The sequence below is a fragment of the Oryzias latipes genome, chromosome 22 (genome assembly GCF_002234675.1).
Source record: "Oryzias latipes chromosome 22, ASM223467v1".
NCBI lineage: Eukaryota > Metazoa > Chordata > Actinopteri > Beloniformes > Adrianichthyidae > Oryzias > Oryzias latipes.
In genome coordinates this window covers 12,796,771-12,815,542 of record NC_019880.2, presented here as the reverse complement: position 1 = coordinate 12,815,542, position 18,772 = coordinate 12,796,771, and the positions used below count along the sequence as shown (strand labels likewise).

Genomic DNA, 18,772 nt, shown 5'->3' with positions numbered 1-18,772 from the left:
TTGTAATGACACTTGGTTCTGCATAATTTAAGCTGCAATTTTAACCTATTCTTACAATTGCCTTTAGTAATAATACAAAATAGTTGCATGATTATGTAGTCATGTTTTGCTTTAATCTAGTGAGTATTACTATTTTTTTTGAATAACTCCGTTGTTTTGATTGGTTTTTTTAACACATCAAATTCACAAAAATACAGTAGAAGCAGGGGGGTGGGTGGGGATCAAAGGCTCTGCAGCACATACCAAATTGATGGAGAGCAGATGCAGGGAGTGGGCTGCTTTGCTGAAGTTGTGCTGGCGTTGCGCCCGTCAGATCTATGTTTAGTAGGAGGAGTCGAATGTTAGGCAAGAAGCATGCAGAGCAGAGGCCTCCTGCAGCAGGAAAACATTGCACAACAAAGAGCTTGTAAGCATTGAGAACTTCCTAACTGATCTTTGTCAGAGTTTACTCACAAACGTTTGACTTCATTTGGGAACCTTTTTTTTTGTGAACTTCCCAACAAGGTGTCAGGGTTTTCCCAAGAACTGAGGATTCTTTATCATTTCTGAGATGACTGCAAACTTACACTCCAGTAAGGGCTCCTTAACTAAGAAGAAGTTTGGAAGCATTTACTTTCCCTGATTGCAACAGGAGGATCAACCAAACTGAAGATAGCGTTACTGCAGGATGTGTCGAGAGCTTTCCACGAAGGAAAAAAAAAGCCAGATACCCAATCAGCTGACTGGAACATGACAGTGTAGGAGTATGTAAGGAATGTGCTGATTCCACATCACTTGTGCTCTGACCTGACACCCCCTCCCACTTAGCCAGCACAACAGTGTTGTTGTTATAAAAGCCTTTTAACATGCAGGAGTGCAACAGCTTTCTGCGCGGATAAAGTCAACTTGGATTCACTTGCAGAGAAGCGAAAATGACAATTCTGGATGTGCTGAAAGATTCAAATAAATATTTTTCTGTTTCCTCCCCATATTTTCAGATTCTACCACGTGGAATTGGATGTTTGCTCTCAATGTAAAACAATTTGTGAGATGTTTCAGGATTGCTACACTTTTCTCATAGACTGAAGCATTTTATTCACTTCCTTATCTTTCTAGTGCTGTTCCAAAAATATGATGAAATCAGGCATTTTGGGTCCTTTTGTAGCATTGCATCATAATTAGAAACTGCACAGCTCAAATGTTCTGTGGCATCCGAGACTGCAACAGGAAGGAAGGAGCTGAAGGAGGCCCAGTGTGGGTGCTAGCAGTAACAGGAAGATGACACTAGAGGGCGATGGTAGTTTTGTTTAATTACTTTTGTCAAAAATACATTTGAGTTGGGGACATAATTTTTGGCCTTTTTGTTTTATATAAAAAAAACCCACAAAGCTAGAAAAAATTTTTATATGAAAAGATTTTTCTATTTTTTTAATGGTTTCCTATAGGTTGGAAGTTAGTTTACACGCTATCGCCCTCTAGTGTTCACTTTACTGTTTTTCACAACATTGCTGTAATAAATTATTTAAAATATAGAAAACAAAATAATAGCGTCTACTCTCTAAAAATATGTTTAACCGTATCTAAAACCAAAATACTTTTTTTGTTTAAAAAAAAAATTATGTTTTGTTCTAAATGTGCAGATTGGCTGCCAAACATAAGAAATGAAAATACCAAGCTTAATAAATAAAAGAATGTTGCAACTTAAAATATTTTTATACTAGGAATAATTAACATCAATTTTATTTTTGATGAAACAGATTTTTTCTAATCTGAGAAAAACAGAAAACCTTCATATTTATGGGTTATTCAGGCCTCTGCTGCCGAATACTGGCGCCAACGTTCAACCACCAGAAGCAATGTGGGGTTCAGGCAAGGACACTTGGACACATGGGCAAGAATCAAAGGGGGACCGTCTTCTGATCAGAGGTCAACTGCTCCCCCTTTGCACCTCTGCCATCCACATTAAAAAGTTCAACAGTAAAGTCATAAGCATTCTGGTTTATGAAATGTTTTTTTTTAATCTTGCTTTTTGCTGTATTTATTATTTATGAAAATTTAAGTGAGATAAATAAAAATTTGATCAGTTTGGATTCTATCAGAAGACAAATTTGTGCTTTTTTTATTGGTAGGTGAATAGATTTATTGTTTTTACTCCAGCAGATTCAGACTTTCTTCACTGCTGTTTTTCACAACATTGAGGTTAATGGAGTGAACTGTCACCAATGTGCCCATCCTGATTCAGTCTTCTTTGCCATTTAGAAATCTGTGTGTATGTCTGTGGTTTTAATCTCCTAAGAAGTTGAAAAGGTTAAATAATGTGTTAATTTATAATTGGTTGCATCTGTTAGATTTCTAGTAAAAGTTTAAAGGCTGGGACACACACCCTTCACTCAAAACATTTTTTTTAAACTTGTCACTGCTGAAAAGGCGACAGAAGACAAAATAGCCACAACATTCTGTCTAACATAACATCACAACAAACAAGATAAACAAGTTTATCGTGTTCTGCTAACCTGTCTGCAAACCAAAAATATGCTTTCAGTTTTTCCTTGCATGCTCAACTTCTTCCCCGCTGTTTAATGGCAGTAACTGAGGTTAAATTCTGCCCCACAGTGGTTAAAAAGGAAATTGCAGTAGAAAAATGCAGGAAAAAAACTCAAGACATGGGTTATTTATTAAGCATCCCTTTTATTAACATCACCCATTACAAAAAAACTCTTCAGTGTTAATGAACTTAACAATTTAGCAGATTTGATTACATATGATATGGGATGCTTATTTCTAGAGTAGTTACAGTAGGATTAAAAACCTTTAAACCACTTCCTTTCACATCCGAGGTCACAGACTCCCTTCTCTTAACAGCTGCAGTACAGACGTGACTACAAGTTGTTCATGCATCACCAAACTTAGTCACGCAGTGACCTGTCTGACATGCTGAGACCTCTTTCGGGTCTTCCGTCTCCCAAATACTGAACCAAGGTACACAAGGAGCAATGGGTGGAGGATGTACAGTTTAGTTCTGGAGTCAGAAGGCAAATCATCAGATCAGAAACAATAGTGTATTTCAGCAGGTCCTAACTGGTACATTTAAACAATACATGTCCTTAAGTTAAGAAAAAAAAGACTGGAAAAAAAAACAGGTTGTTCAATAAACTGGAAACCTGTACCTCTCTGGCCTAGACAAATAAAACAGACTGTAGTATTCAAAAGGGTTTCACTTGAACAACACAGGTGCTTTAAAACACAGGAACAGTTTCCAAACAGTTTAACTTATGCTTGAGGTCATTTTAGAGACAGAAATAAAAATGATGGTGCAAAACAGAAAATCATTAAAAAAAAAAACACTAAGGAATGTGGCTGGAGTGGAGTAGTTTGTGTTTTGGTGCTGTGCTTGGAGTGTTGAGAAATGAACCGTTGCCTGCTCCCTGGTAGCCAACAGGCTTCTTAAAATGTGGGTGCAGAGGGTGGGGTGTTGAGGGAGGTGGCTGGCTGTGGCGGGAAGTATAGTGGGGTGGAAAAAAGGTTTGAAGCTCAAAGGTGGCCTTTGTGTAGTGCAGTCAGAGTGGCTGCAAGGTGCTTTGCTCTGCTCCCACTATACCTTAGGATGGTCTTTTTCAGCCTCCTGGAGGAAAGCACACAGAATCAGAGGACTTTCAAAAGGATGTAGCAGTGCTATGAGGACAGACAGAAGCTTACTTCATCTTGTCCCTTAGTGAGTTGTTTGCTGACAGCTTGAAGCAGCTGCTGCATTTCTCGAACGGTTTGATTCAGCCCTGCAGTCATCTTCTCCTTCTTGTCCATCTCCTCCTGTCAGAGACTCAGCTGTTAGTTTGAGCACCTTGTATTGTCACTACTTCAGGTGAAGCAAACTGTTGCCTCTTACCGTCTGTGACAACAGACTGCTGTTCTCGATCAAGTCGTCAGTGCTGTCCGTCAGATTTGAGAGCTCCCCCTGGATGAGTTCAAGAGACTGCTGGGCCTGTGTGAAGGAACAGGACCTTCAGCAAACGGATAACGACGCAAGTTCTGCGCTTAAACCATGACTGTCCAAACGTTTACCTTGTAAAGGTCACCAGCAACCTTTTGCCTCTCGTTCTCCTCCGCCTCCAGCTTGGACAGCGTCTCCGTGAGCTGAGTTTTCAGCTAAAATCAAAACATCTGAACATTAGACAAGCAAACTCCTCCAAATATAACAAAAGAAAAAGTGCAGAGACACAGAATAACACTTTGCAGGTTTGGACTCGTTGCATTAGCCAACAATAAAATTTCGAGTACCAACCAAGGCAGTTTATATTGAAACAGAAATCCAGTCATAAGTCTTAGCGGTCAATAACTTAAGGATTTTAAAATCATGGAAAGTTTGTTTCAGGAAGTGTCTTTTTGAGTCACTGAAGACATTTCAAGAATCAGAACGTCATCTTTGAATGGAAAATAAAAGAGGAAAACCAAGGTTTGGTTTTTGAACATTTGCTAATGATGCAGTGTTGCTCCAAAGAGAGGCAATGCTTCACAACCCCTTGTTTCATTGTTAAAATATTTGATAAAGTGGTTTCTGGTTTGAACACCGTCACAAAAATAAACTCCTGAATGTTGACTTCCCATGAAAAGCCCTGAAATCTTAAACTGTGGTATGCGAAGCAAACTGTGTGAGCTAAAACAGACTGAAAAGTGAGAAGAGGGTTAGCAATAGCTGCTGCAGGTTTCTGGCCTCTGCAGGAAGAGACAACAAGCCATGTTTTAGAGAAGGTTTGTAAGGGGAAATTTGCAGAAAAAGAAGGTTAGTTTGAAAGATTTAAAGACCCACTCCGATTAAATTGTGTTTCTAACATGTTCTTGAGGCATTTTCCTCTTTATTTCTGAGGATTTTCTTTGTTCAAATCGTTGGTAATCAGGAGCAGCAGCAGCTTGAAGGTGTGACGTCTTAGCTACTTTTAGCTAGAAACGCCATCATCATAATTAAAAGACAACACTTTTAGAATAGATGATTCGGAGTGGGACTTTTATTGACTGCAAAGGCATTGCAGGAAATATTTGTTCCCAGTGAGCGTAGAGGCTCCGCTTAGTGCCAGTAAGGGATTTTGAGGAAACTCCAGCGAGATCCAGGCTTACCAAAGTCAGCTCCTCATTCTGTCTGTTAGCTTCTGTATAAGAGCCGTCAAGTCTGGTCTGCAACTCAGTCAACAGATCTTTGAGCTGAAATTAGGTTTGAGATGATGTTTAATGGGAACCGTCAGCAGCCACCACACACTCACAGCAGTGAGATGCTCAGAGTTTGTCTTTTTAACCCCCCTATGATTAGGCAGCATTCAATAGTTGCACTCAAATGAACCTGTAGCTGCAGCATGACTCAGGCTTGTCACATCGGAGGATGACAGCGAAGCCTTAGCTCAGTTTCTGCTTACCTCTCTGACTTCTGTTACATAGGTGGCGCTCTCGTGCTCTGCCCTTTCTAGCTCAGACTCCAAGTGCTGCTTTTCTCTTCTCAGCTGAACAATAAAATGGAAAACACGCAGAGGATTAACAACTAGATAGGGGGTTCAATGTAAGAATTGGGTTAGAAAAGGACTTACATTCTCCAATTCGCCTCCATCAGTCAGCCTTTCAACCTCTTGCTCTAAACTTAAAACTTTCCGGCTCATCTGAGTGGGAAAAAAATCCCCCAAATGAATAAAAATGACAGTTTTGGATGCAAATGATATCCTAGTGGTTTAGAATTAAGCAGGGAGGTGGTTCCTTAAACTAAACACAGACCTCTCTAAGCTCGTCCTGCGATGCCTGCACCATCATCTTCCAGCGGGACTCCTCCTGCTCAACGCTGCTCTGGAGGCGCTGCAAGATTCCCTCCTGTCGGTGCAGGAGTGGCGACAGTTAAGTCTGAACAACAGACCACACAAAACAAAACAAAAAGGAGATTCTCTCACCGTCTCTGCCAAAACCTTCTTGTATGTTTCACAGTCTTTCTGTAGATTCCGTTGGGTTTCCTCTGCTTCCTTCAGTTTTTCAGTCAATCCCTATTCAAAGAACGGCATTTTATTTTCAAACGATGAACGATCTTTGCTCCAACTATTTTCATTTATTTGTATTTTATACCTCAGAGTCCAGTGATGCTTGGTTGGATTGTGCAGCTGCACTTTCTGCTGCTGCCTTCTCGAATCTTTGAAGCCACTCCTGATGGTTCTGGAGGACAAACGACAAACAAAATGTAGGAAAAACCGTCAAAACAGTACATACAAACTAAAAATGTACAAAACCCGTTTTAAATACCTGTCCTGAAGGCAGAGGCACATGCGGCAGAAGTCTGTGCAGAACATCTCGACACTCAGCTTGAGACAAACCCAGCGCTGCTTCGTGCTCCTGCAGGGTACAAACACAAAAATAACAGCAAAAAAAGGTGAAAAACTCAACGTTTGACCAGTGCAGATCATGTGTGCCCCCAGGTTTGATCCAGTCAGACAAGATCAAACAACCTTCCTAGGCTTTTTCCTGATTCAGACCATCATCTGCTCAACCTGGTTCAGGTCCTTCTTGTCCGTCTTTATACAGTAGAGGCATTTCCTCTAAATAACTGGATCCAACAACAAAACTCTGATGAAAGGCAAGCTTAAGAGGAGTCAACGGCTAACAACAAAAACAAGGCCCACAAAAGACAAGTCCACTATAACCAGCATGAACTAACCAAGAAAGATGCCGAGTGACTCTTTCCATCTGGAAAAAAGATGATTTGAATTGATGAAGAGCTGCATCAGAGCCATTACTTCCATCAGACAACAGGACAAATCTCATAATTACTCTGAATTATTGAAAAAAGCAGCATCTTTTTGCCACCTTCATGACTTTCAGAAGAACCAGCAACGGAAAGCAGATTATGCTGTAAATTGAGTCAAACTTCTCCTTCACAGACAAGATTACAGGACTGTTGCTCTACAATAAAAAGGGTAGAATGAGTGACTAAAAGAAAAGAAAATAGCAAATGACATTAGAAATGCAGTTTGCGTTTGGATTACTTGGTGATATGCACTGCCTGACAAAAGCAGAATGGGGAAAAACATGCCATGCCACAGAAAAACAAAGACAGTGGGGAAAAACAATATGAATGGATCTTCATCTAATGATCATCACTGCACACTCATTACCAAGCATCACTGAGAAAAATATATAAAATAATTTAACAAAACAGACTGATTCTTAAAGGTATGCATGCAGGTTATAACAGATTCAAGATTTGGAGCCCACACATTCAAAATGAGAAGTGAAATCAGGTAAATGAGTATGCAGTGCTGTTAAAGAACCGGAGAGGAGGGTTCACTGCGTGATTTATGTCAAAACACGGCGTTTCGGAGGGGGATGCATCAGACTGGACTGAGAATGAAGCAGACTGAGGTGGGGGGTGTCGAACCTTGACAGCTTTGCTGAGTTTTCCTTGAAGCATGGACTCGGTGGCTGATAGAGCTTCCATTGCACTCCAGTTTTTCTCCCGAAGCTCCTGTTTTGGTCAGTTCCAAAGAGATACTACTTTCAGTTCAGCCCCAGAAGAAATGCATGTTGTGACCCTCAAACACAGCCTGCTAGACTGAGCAGATGAATCTGAATGCATCGGTCTTCAAAAATGAAGACAAACAGTTCTATCTTCTGGTATATGGAGCTAAATCAGGGCAGTAATGATTCTTTGAAAGAGAAATCTTTATAGGAAATTAGAAACTGCAACTTAAATTACATGTTTTATTGTTATTTAATGAAATATTTAGCAAAGTAAAGAAATGTTTTTTTACTTTTAAAAACTTTAGTTTGACACAGTTTAGTTGTTTAGAACAAGTTCCTTATTTTTGTATTTTACTTTCCTATTTGTGTAATTTTGAGATGAATGAAAATTAGTTTTGATTCTTTAATTGTCAAGTTCAAAACAAGTTGTTTTCACTTTCCTAATTTTGATCCTCATTTGGCGGAATAGGCGGGGTATAAATACAAAGAAAGAGTGATGGGAAGTCATCTCTCACTGGTGTTGCCTTCAGGAACTGGAGGAAACACCCAGAGTGTTACAAAACTATGTATAAAAATGACACAAATGGTCAAAACTGTTCTAAACTGCGTTTTTTTATGTCCTTATGTGACCTTAAACACAACGCAGTACCCAGCGTTCAGCAGCAGGGGCAGAACAAAGTTCTGCTGACTCTACAGTGTGAATAAAAACGGGTTTATTTACCAGACACCATGCAATTCATGGATGGACACCATTTGTGCTTAGCTACTCTATGTGTGACTGCATATCAAACATTATGGCCCTGATTGAGCTCCATGACTGCCATTTAACGGAAAACTAAAAGAAATTAGGGAAATCGCTTTCCAAAGCCCTCAGAGTCCCAGGCTAACATTTGTGGGTAAAACAATACGCACAGTTGGCACGATAAACAGTCAAGATGTTTATAAAAGACGTGAGCTGAAAGCCTTGTCATGGAAAGCTCAGATTACATCATTTTAGTCCATGAAGAATGCTAAAGGCAGCTCATTTGCATATTTATGTTACCAAATGTAACTGCTAACAAAACCTTCTGTTGGACTTACAAAAAGAAAAGAGAAAAAAAATTTAAACCAAAAAACAAGGCCATGCAGAGTGGCAGTGGAGGACGGGGATCACGGACATATGCAGTGTGCAGAACTGTGTGAGGAAAATGTTTTGTAGTAACAGGCAGAGGGGGGTGGAGGGTGATTTATCACAGGGACAGAGCAAATCTGCCAGGGCTGTAGTTGGGATCAGCTGCAGAAAACCTACGTTGTTCTTTTTCCTGTGAAGCTCCAGTGAGCCCCGCAGCTCAGCCAGCTCCCCCTGCAGACTGCAGAGCTGCTGCTCCTTCTCTGACAACCTGACAAGTGACAGACACCTGTTAGAAAAAGCATCTTTCCGCGCTGAGTCCAACAGAGAGAAAGAGAAGTTACTCACACAGCGAGGAGCTCCGGGCTCGGCACTCCTGCGTGGGACTGCTGGATGAGCAGAAGAAGAGGCAAAAGCCTGAGTGAGAGCTGCAGATGCTCACAGCAAAGAGAGCCAAAATAAAAGATACTGACATTCAAAATCACTTTGCAATCCCCTCACCTGTTCTACCTGCTCTGCCTTCTTACACAACTCCTTCGTCTTTGCCTCCAACTCCGCCTGCAGCTGGTGGGTTTCCTGCTCCTTCACTACAAGCCTGGAAAATTCACAATTGCTGATGAGTTTTCTGGAATAAGCCATGCTCCACAGGGGTGAGTGGTATGTTCACATACTGATCCTGGAGTTCTTTGAGCTGAACACTAGAACTGGACTGCTCCTCTGATGTCTTTTTCTGCTGCTCCAAATCTTCCTTGAGGTCAGCCAGCTGCTTCTGCAGAGCCTGAACAACAACAAAGAAGCAGCTCAAACATTGCAGTGGCATTTTATTTGCTGACTAAATCTGGGGAGGTCCATACCTCAATCGTCTTCTCTTGGGAAGAGCGGGTTTCCAGTTCTGCTTGTAGACTCTCTTCAATAGATTTCAGCTTCAAGTCTCTCTCTTGGAGCCTGTGCAGCGCAGCAAAACAAGAAGCTCTGGTGTTTTTATGCTAAGCATAAGCTGAAGCAGTAAGAAACAGCTTTTTAGGACTGTGGAAGGTATGAAAATAATTACTAGCTGGGTGTGTCATAGGAGGTTGAAGAGTGCCAGGAATTTGCTTTAATGTTTGTACAGAAAATTCCAAAGTTACCTCTGATGTCAAATATATAGCCTGTTATAAAATATGAAAATAAATATGACAAATATTAATAAAATATGTATATTATTTTTGTCTATGTGCTTATTTAATATCCAGTTATATATCTATGCCTCTTTATTAGACAGCATTCAGCTTCTTATACATGAGACTTATTTTGAAGCCTCACAAAAAAGCTTGGAAACATTAATATAAATCCTTTAAAAAAAATATGGGAGATTTAACATTTGGTGTTTTTTTTTACTGAACTAAAACTCAAAAATAATTCATTTAATTGATCTTACTTGCTTGTGAGTTCTTCTACCAATTGTGTGGATTCCTTTAATGAAGAAATAATCAAAATGAATACATTTAAGTATCATAGTCTAAACAATGATTTTCAGTAAAGATCTGAATCATTACCTGTTCTTCCAGCTTTCTTTTAATGTTCTCAATTTCGTGTTGAAGTGCTTCTTTCTCTTCTCTTACTGCCTGCATCAAGTCAAAAATGTCTGTTTTAAACATTTGCATGTGAGAAAGTGCATTCAGGAAAACAGCCCGATGCTGGATTATACTGCTAGAAGGTGAGGGCGCTCGCCTTTAGCTCCTCCTCTTTGTTGGCCACCTCGATTAGCCCTTTCTCCAGCAGGCCCTCCACAGTTTTCATGTTCTCCTCTTTCTCCAGGGCACTGGGGGAAGCAGCTCAGGTTTGTTCATTTTCATTTTTTTTTTTTTTTAAGGTAATGTCTCTTTCCGAAATATTTCACTAACCTCTTCTGGAACTGCTCAAAAACCAGCTGGGAAGCAGCCTGTCGGGACGAAAAATCCTCATTGTGAGACAGGAGAACCACACGCATGTTTGAAACACTAAATGAGTCAGAAAGATCCAGCTACAAAGCCAACCTGTTCAGAAATCTGGGCCTGCAGTTTCTGAAGTTCTGCCTTTAATGACATGTTCTCTTTGTGCAAAGCCTGCAAAAACACAAGGACAAGTAGAAAGTGTCCAACAAAACATGATCAATTTGAGCTCAAAATCAAAGTCTGTGTTAAAACGAAGGTAAAAAACCTAAAGAATATGAACATAGAGTCATTATATTCATGGACAGTTTAATCTTTTAACACAGGAGCTGTCACTTGCAAAATCTAAAAAGCACACACCCTTTGACATACCGTAAATCTTTGTTTATACGATGACTGTGATTAAGCAGATTCTGATGCGGAAAAAAACAGCTTCCAAAACATTCCGAACGTTAAATGTTGCAGCTACTCTTCTCTGCTTCATAATCCGCTGGGTTTGCGCTAATTGTGTCAATAGTTGCAGAATTACAGTAGTGGAAAGAATGTAAACACTGGAGCTAAAGCTCTGGTGTAAAAAGGGTTAAAGATTCTTGCTGCCTTTGAACCTGTTTGCACATGAAGGTGAGCTTCTCTTAACCGTACCTGCATGTTAGTCTCTCTACTGGCCCCACTGCTCCTCTCAGCATTCAGAGAATCCTCCAGACTTTTTCTCTGCAGTTCCTTTTCAGCAAGTCTAGACAAAAACAGGCAAAGGCGCAAAGACTGGCATGATTAAAAGACCCCAGCATCACCTGATGTGCAGTTATCTAAAAAGCTAAAAGCATGGCTCACAGCTTTTGGAGCTCCTCAATGTGGGAGATATGGTTTGCCTAGATGTGGCACAGAGAATGTAGAGGCTTACTTTAACATGAAGGTGCTGATCTTTTGATCACAGATGGGTGAAGGTGATCCATACCTGAGAGGAGAACTGGGCCTGCAGGCTTTCATTCTGGACCTGAAGACTCTTGTTTTCGTTCAACAATTCCTGTTGGAATACATCCCGTTATTGAGCTTTATCATCCCCCCAACAATTTCATGTAGAATAGAAAAAATAAAGGAATCGAATTGTACTACATAATTTGTTTTACTTAGTTATCATAAAAGTCAGCCTCACCTGAACCTGCAGTGATTCATCAGAAATACTGCGTTGGGATATTTCAATCACTCTCTGCTCCAGCCGCTCCTGAGACACCATGGCTTCAGTCAGGCTGCTGTGGAGCCCCTGGATCTCCTTGTTCTTGTTGTTCATCTCTGACTCGGCTGCCAGCAACTGGCTGTGGAGCTCTGCAGACAACGACTGAGTCACTTCGGGACATTTGCTTCTTCTTACAAAAATCTAGCGATATGGTACAGTACCTTGCTTGGAGGCCTGAAGTTTCTCTCTTTCGGCATTGACATTGTGGAGGAAGTTTTGCAATTCTTCCCAGCTGCGTTTTGCATCCTGCAATTGGGCCTGGTGGTAAAGAAACTCATGTAAAATGCTCACATTACACACAACAACAATACTTAGTACAGGCAGCTTGAGCTTAGGCAATATTTAGAGGAAAAAAAGTCATTACATTCAGATAATGCTAGATTTCTTCTGAACTAATTCACTAGACTATTTTTAGACAAAATAAACACGTTTTGACTCCTCTTTCAAGACAGGATCTTTAATTTTCATCCTACTTTGCCTTTTCGTTAAAAACCATCAAAGCCTGATCTACCAGGAAGAGTGTTTATACACACCACAATGCCTCAAACATTCCTGCTTCCTAAAGCAACAAACCCTCCCATCTCAGGTTCTGTTTCCCACAACCCCACTCAGTATTTGGACTGTGACCTCCTCCCATTTCCCCTCAAATGCCACCACACCCACTGACCACATTAACAGTCAAACTGGACTCCCAGGTTTCATGAAACTTGGTTCATCTTTTGTTTTGTTTTTTGTCTCAGCTGGGGATAATGAAGGACAGCCTAAGAAAACACGCCGTGCATCTGGATGAACGTACCTCCAGCTGGGACACGTTCTGCTTGTAGCTGACCTCCAGTGATTTCCTCTGGTGCTCCTCCTGCTGCAGCTTGCTGTTGCTGTCTGCCAGCTCTTTCATCAGAGCGGCGTACTCTGAGCGCAGCTTGTTCAGCTCTGCTGAATTCCTACAAAGCACAGGATATGAAAATGGTTAATGAGCAAATATTATGGGAGACTGTTGAAGATGCAGGTTACTACAAGCTTTAAGCAAGCATTCGACTGACCCAACTCAGGTTATGTCTAAAAAATGAAAACAAAAAAGGGCTTAGAAATGTAAATAAAATGGAATAAAAACATTTTTTCTGTATTAGTACTGTGTATAGGGAAACATATAAATGAAACCAAATAAATAATTAAAACAGAAATAAAGTAATGCATTAAATTACCGAATAACCACATGTTTTATAACGTCTGTAACATGTTATATTCCTAACAGGAAAGACATTTTGTATTTAACCAACTTGTTCTCCATCTGGTTGGTGGCTGAGCTGACAGCGTCCCTCAGGATACTGTTCTCCTGCTGCAGCCGTGAGATCTGGCTTTCCAGCTGCTCCCTCACCTGCTGAAACTGCACACAAACAGTAAGATTCACTCCTACATCACTCCACACAGAAACATGGGAAGTTGTTTTTCCCTTTACATGTTGCAGTGCGGGTGTACCCTTTCTACAAAACAGTCAAAAATATGAGATCTGTGGTCATTTTAATAATGCAAACACAGTTGCTTCACCTTTATCTGCATGGCTTGAAGCTCCTGGTAGCTTCCCTGTGCTTTCGCCTGCATGTTCCCCAGCTCTTTCTCCATGGCTGCTCGCTGCTCTCTCATCATGGCCTCCACTCGCCCAGTCTTTTGCTTCTCAACTTGAAACTCCTGTGACTCACATTAAGAGGACATGAAAATATTTTGGAAATAAATGCGCATGGTCCAAAAAAAATGCAAGGTAATGGTTAGACAGATTTTAAACGACTAAACAAAAAACTAAAATGTAAACCTGGCTGAGCTGTTTCACTTTGTCTTTGGCGATGGAAGCTTCCTCCTGCAGAGTGGTAAGAAGTTTCTCTCGTTCCTGGGCGGCGGGGTCAGGCCTGCTTGATGACTTAAGACATTAAAAAAGCAAGTATTCAAAGTTAAGGCTTTGCATTCAACGGAAAATGGTATTGCAATATGGTTCCTGACTCATTTGAGACTCACTTTGTGCCAGGCATCTAAGGCATTAGGACTCCTCTCTCCAATGAGAGCCAGCACACTGACAGCTTCTGCTTCTGACAGAACCAGGCTGGACAGACCAGAAAGCAGCTCCTTCAGCTTCAGCCCAGCGTTCTCTGTTGAGCAGCAGGTAGGTGACGCAGAATCAAACCACAATGGAAATCTTAGACTGTGGAGTACGGTGGAGGTGGATTACCTTTATCAGTTTCATTCTTGTGTTTCTTGCCAGATCCTTTGGATGGTAAATCCTCCTTATGAGCGGCCTGGTGGTTTGCAGAAGCGGCTGAACTCGCCAAAATGGGGGCTTCGTCTACTGCATTTTAAGAAGAAAAACGGTTTTATTTTTAGAAAATAAGCGATAAAGTTCATCATAAAAATGGAGTCATCTTCATTACCAGGTTCAGTCTTTTGCCTCTTGGCAGAGTTTCTTTTCTTTCCACTGGGAGCATCAGAAACGTTGGTTTCTGCTGCAGTGGGGGCTTCCTTCTTGTTTGGTACTGGAGTTTGCTCTGCTTTCACCTCTGACTGCTGCACATTAACTAAAAGGTGACAATCAAGCATAGTCTTTCAATACCTTTTTCAAAAAACATTTTGAATGCAAGAAGGATGAAAATTATTTATATTTCCTAAAAAAAGAATCAATGCTTTTACTTCAAACAAAATTCAAAATCACTGACCGGCCTCCACTTTCTGCTTCTTCTTTTCCTTTTTCTTCCCAGATATTTGGGGAGGTGTCTGAGCCTGGACCGGAGCCTGGACCGGAGCCTGGACCGGAGCCTGGACCGGAGCCTGGACCGGAGCCTGGACCGGAGCCTGGACCGGAGCCTGGACCTCAGGCTGTGGAGAAGGCGACCCTAACGGCTTGCTTGCATTCACTTGCAGCTCCGGTTTGTGGCTGACCAGCTTGGAATCGTTCACTTCCAGCTCTTCCGAGAGGGCAGCTGCTGCAGCCGCATTAGCAGCGGCCTTTGCAGCTTTTTTCTCCTTCTTCTTTCGCTCCCTCAAACTGACGGGAGCCGGCGGAGACAAGGAAACGGGCTCGTAGGCCACAGGTGCCGGGGTAATCACGGGTGCAGGTTCCTCCTCCAGACTGGAGCTCTCTGCGCCATCAGCCACATTAAAATCCTTCAGATCCTCCTCTGACTCTCCTCCGCCTCCTCCAGCTGTTCCTCCGCTGGCGCTCTCCTTCTTTTTGCTCTTTTTCTTTTCGTTCTTCTTACGGAGGTCTGGCTTGGTGGGTGGCAGCTTTAGGTTGCGTTTCTGCCGAGCCAGCACCTCGTCATAGGAGGTTTCCTTCATGAAGAGCCAGAAGAAGAGGAACATGAGGGCAATAACCAGGGAGGGGGCCAGGATGAGAAGGTACTGAGTGTCGTAGATGTCCAGTGCCATTCTGGAGAAAAGAACAAGAAGACCTCTTACTTTCAGAATATTACTGACCACATTTCTATAACTATTTTCATGAGAATGTAGCCACAACAACTTTCAAAGTGACCTCAAACCTAAAGACTAAAATGAGTCTCTGCCTTCAGTTGGTTCTTGTGTGCTTCTCTGAATAAATATGAATGTGCGGGTCAACCACTGCTTTATGAGGCACGTGCATTGGTGGATATGTGTAAGTACATCAATAGCAATTAGTATCGAGGTTGTGAGTGAGAACTCACCCTCCCTCCGTCTACGTGATCCAATTAGACAACAATACTCTTGCTAGACAGCTCAACACCCTCTGACAGTTTTCATAGATATACTGAAAGTTTCCATGCAACCAGGCACCAAGCGGCGGCCAAAACCCGTTTCCTGCACCGAGATCTGCTCAAATTAGATGAAGGAATTCCAAAAGGCGACATGGCTAAAGGATTGCTCGCTCAATGTCACTTCTCTCCTTCAGCCTCCACAAATACATCCCGCTGGTGTGCCGCTGTAGCATGGAAGGCAAAAATATACACATGTAAATGTCAGAGAGCGGGGTCGTTTGCAGCTGAGGTGGCAGACTGGGCTTTTCATCCTCATCTAAACATGTACATACTTACCAAAAAAAGGAATTAGGTCACAAGTTTTCCCCCCAAAAGGGTTCCCTTTAAAACACGGTTTAATCAACTAGATGACAACTTCCCTGTAAATGTGCAGAAAATGCACGTGAGGACGTGCTGCCATCACAGGAGATGTTGGTTGCACAATAACATTTAAAACACCTATCAAGCAGAAATCAACACATTAAACAATGAATGCTCCTTTATATAGTGTGCTATAAACAACAAGAGCAAATGAAATCTCTAGGTGATGGTAGAAGAATTACTGTGTCAACCATGTCAACTCTGGTGGGGAGTGACCTGCAGAGCGGCACAATCCTACAGCCAGGAACTGGCAGCCATCCAGCCTAGGAGTCAGTGTTGGAGAGCAGACCTCGCTAGTAATTTGGATTAAGGAGATTACCCATGATAATACATTTAAGAATAACTTTGCACCACAGGGCTTCTTGAAGACTGACAGGTTCAGTCTTGAGGTACAGCCTTTAAAATCTACAGAGTTGACTTTAAAACATGAATCATGAGATCCTCCATCCCAAACCAACAATGTGTGACCTTTTTTTTTTCCATCTCTGTTGATGTATCTTTGGCTCAAAAACATTGAACAGGCAGATCTTAACTGTGGACCAAAAAAGGCTCAAGTTGCATTTAAACCTAAACTCTCAAGCTCCTAAAACATGTTTGTACACCTTCCAGCCAGAAGCTTGCATTCCTGCATAGTCAATCCACTGCAGCTGAAGGCAAACTCCAAGAAATGCTGTGTCAGAAGAAAACGCACCCTTTTTAAAATGTTTGCTTAAACTGGATTTATTTGAAGAATTTCTGTCCTCCAATCTGGAGTTATAGCTTCATAGCCATCAACTGACAATAACGAGCAGCACAAGTTCCTCAAATATCCTCTAAATGCAATAGTTCTCGTATTTTAATTAGCAAAAAAACAACAAAATACAATGCAGCAACTCACAAATGAATTGTCTAAACTTTCTACTTTAGCTCAGAATATATGTAAGCATTATAACTTATAAACATAGGGTAGAGTGCATGGTGTAACAGGAGGCTTTTTCAGCTTCAGACCATAGAGAGAAAAGTATGTGAGCTTCTTTTCTTTCTGCAGCCTAAGCCTCGTTTCAGCATCAGAAAGAGTCTGGGGGACAATGCCCTCTCGGGCTGTTGGCTCTCAGGAATCTACCCACTTGGCTGGCTGGGCTTCCTGTTTTTTTTATAAAAAGGTGTTGCAAGAGAATCTCTTAATAATCGTCTTTCAGCTGATTAAAAATACCTACATTTTTATTCAGGAATTTTAAAGAATACAGTGACAGATAAAAAGAAAAAACATTTCTTTTTGTAATGGTCTGTAAACGGAAGGACAAATACAAACATTTAAAAATGTCAAAAGTCCTGTGGTTGCTCTCAAGCCTTACCAACAAAGACTAAGGCTTTTGTTTTGAAATATACAAAAATTCCACATCTACTTACTAAGTTGATGTGGAATTTAGTTTTATGAACTATGTTGAACTTTGTTCATAAAATGAACCAAGACAATCTAGAAATGACTGGATAATAAAGTGGTAATCATTACAGACTTATTTCCATTTAAATAATCATAAAAGATCAAAGTACTCAGTAACTATGAAGGCATAAAAAGTACAAGATTAACTACTTTTTAATAGGTTATCAAAAGGGGAAATAGAAACACTTGGGGAACATCTCCAAAGTATAAACTACAGGAATGGTAAGCAGGGATAATACAAAGATCCCAGAAGAAAACCAACCGAAATAGGCATCATAAATAAAGTAAACAGAAGTTCATATTTTCATTCTGACGTTCTCTCAAACTGAGAACGTCAAGTTCTTGGAAGGATTTTCTTTGAGCTCGGTTCAAAGTTCATTTGGCAGCAAAGTTAGCTTAACATTACTTCAGTAGATTTAAAAGAAGGTCCTCAGGACACTAAATGACAATGCATTAATTGGCCTAAAACGCAAATGATGCGGTTTGTCTGCCTTATTAGTGTGTGGTTTCCAGAATAGAGTCCCAGCAGCAGTTTTCCATCCTTGTCTTTGACAGTGAGATATTCTTACGCCACCTCAGCATTCAGCAGGGGTGGCTCACACACTAAAGTAGGAAGTCTGAAGCTGCTTGGTCATTCGGAGAATGTAAATGGCAGCTGCATTTCCGTCCAGCTAACAGCTAAAAGAAAACAGTGAACGATAAAGATGTTAACAATCTTTGCTAGGCTAGCTCAGCTAGCTTCACGTCACACATTATGGCTAATAACCAAAGAAATCGATCGAAAGACACAACCACATAGAAGTCACCGCCTCCCTAATAAGAGCAGCATTTTTTTTTTACATCAGCCACGATGTGACCACCGGAAAAGGCTCGACGCCACTTCTTAAGTTTCTCTCGGAATGACTCCATGAAAACAAGATGAATGAGCTAGCTAACTTCAGTGCTAACTAGCTATCCAACATGACCCTAACGTCACAAATACTAAGAAATGTATTAACCGACCCAGTCAGGAAAGATATTTTCGGTTCTAATTAACTCTCCGTCTCTTTGGAGGCGTGGACCTCTCCCCCAATGGGCCTCCTTTACTAGAACCATTATCTCATCCTCCCTCTTCCTCACAATCTCTGACCTGGTACAGCCTCACTGCTCAGCTATGGGCAGCTCCCAGGCCTGCGTGGACAGCTAGGCTGAGCCACGAGCGGGCTACAAGACTTTTAAACAATTCAAGTCAACGTCCGCTAAAACAGCCATTCGAGTGATACCTGTAGCTCCTGTTGTTGGTTTCCTTAGCTAGTGTAGAAAGGCGTTGTTCTTGCGTTGACTCTGGCAGGCCCCTTATTCCCAGCGCGGCTCCAGCCTGGCTTTCTACTGCGCTATCTGTCACACTATCTGCTGCTTCTGGTTCGCGGGGGCGGGTCATAGTTGGCCAGGGAGGGAGCGCTTGTTTTATGAATCGTGTCAACCCGCACGACAGCCATCACACGTTTACCACGTATTTAGTAAATA

General features: G+C 41.4%; 1 protein-coding gene across 7 annotated transcripts; it reads right to left on the bottom strand.

Moving 5' to 3' along the window:
- Positions 1 to 2,647: 2,647 nt before the first annotated feature.
- ktn1 (kinectin 1) lies at positions 2,648 to 18,674 on the bottom strand. Of its 7 annotated transcripts, none has more exons than XM_011490394.2 (37): positions 18,529 to 18,674; positions 14,522 to 15,122; positions 14,410 to 14,485; positions 14,128 to 14,271; positions 13,929 to 14,045; positions 13,718 to 13,848; positions 13,518 to 13,622; positions 13,256 to 13,396; positions 12,988 to 13,094; positions 12,507 to 12,651; positions 11,872 to 11,968; positions 11,630 to 11,799; positions 11,432 to 11,500; positions 11,308 to 11,345; positions 11,119 to 11,209; positions 10,582 to 10,650; positions 10,450 to 10,487; positions 10,277 to 10,367; positions 10,102 to 10,170; positions 9,984 to 10,018; positions 9,421 to 9,511; positions 9,238 to 9,344; positions 9,068 to 9,161; positions 8,915 to 8,955; positions 8,747 to 8,837; positions 7,376 to 7,462; positions 6,244 to 6,333; positions 6,070 to 6,156; positions 5,901 to 5,990; positions 5,731 to 5,823; positions 5,550 to 5,618; positions 5,382 to 5,465; positions 5,089 to 5,172; positions 4,039 to 4,122; positions 3,863 to 3,958; positions 3,676 to 3,786; positions 2,648 to 3,601 (listed from the first exon to the last, which is right to left on the bottom strand). In XM_011490394.2, exons 2-37 carry the CDS (start codon positions 15,119 to 15,121, stop codon positions 3,572 to 3,574), a joined length of 3,762 nt encoding a protein of 1,253 aa, XP_011488696.1. In that variant the 5' UTR covers position 15,122; positions 18,529 to 18,674; the 3' UTR covers positions 2,648 to 3,571. The 7 variants fall into 7 exon arrangements, with proteins under 7 accessions (XP_011488696.1, XP_011488695.1, XP_011488694.1 ...); XM_011490393.2 differs by having other exon boundaries at positions 14,410 to 14,521; positions 14,558 to 15,122; XM_011490392.2 differs by having other exon boundaries at positions 14,410 to 15,122.
- Between the last annotated feature and the right edge of the window lie 98 nt (positions 18,675 to 18,772).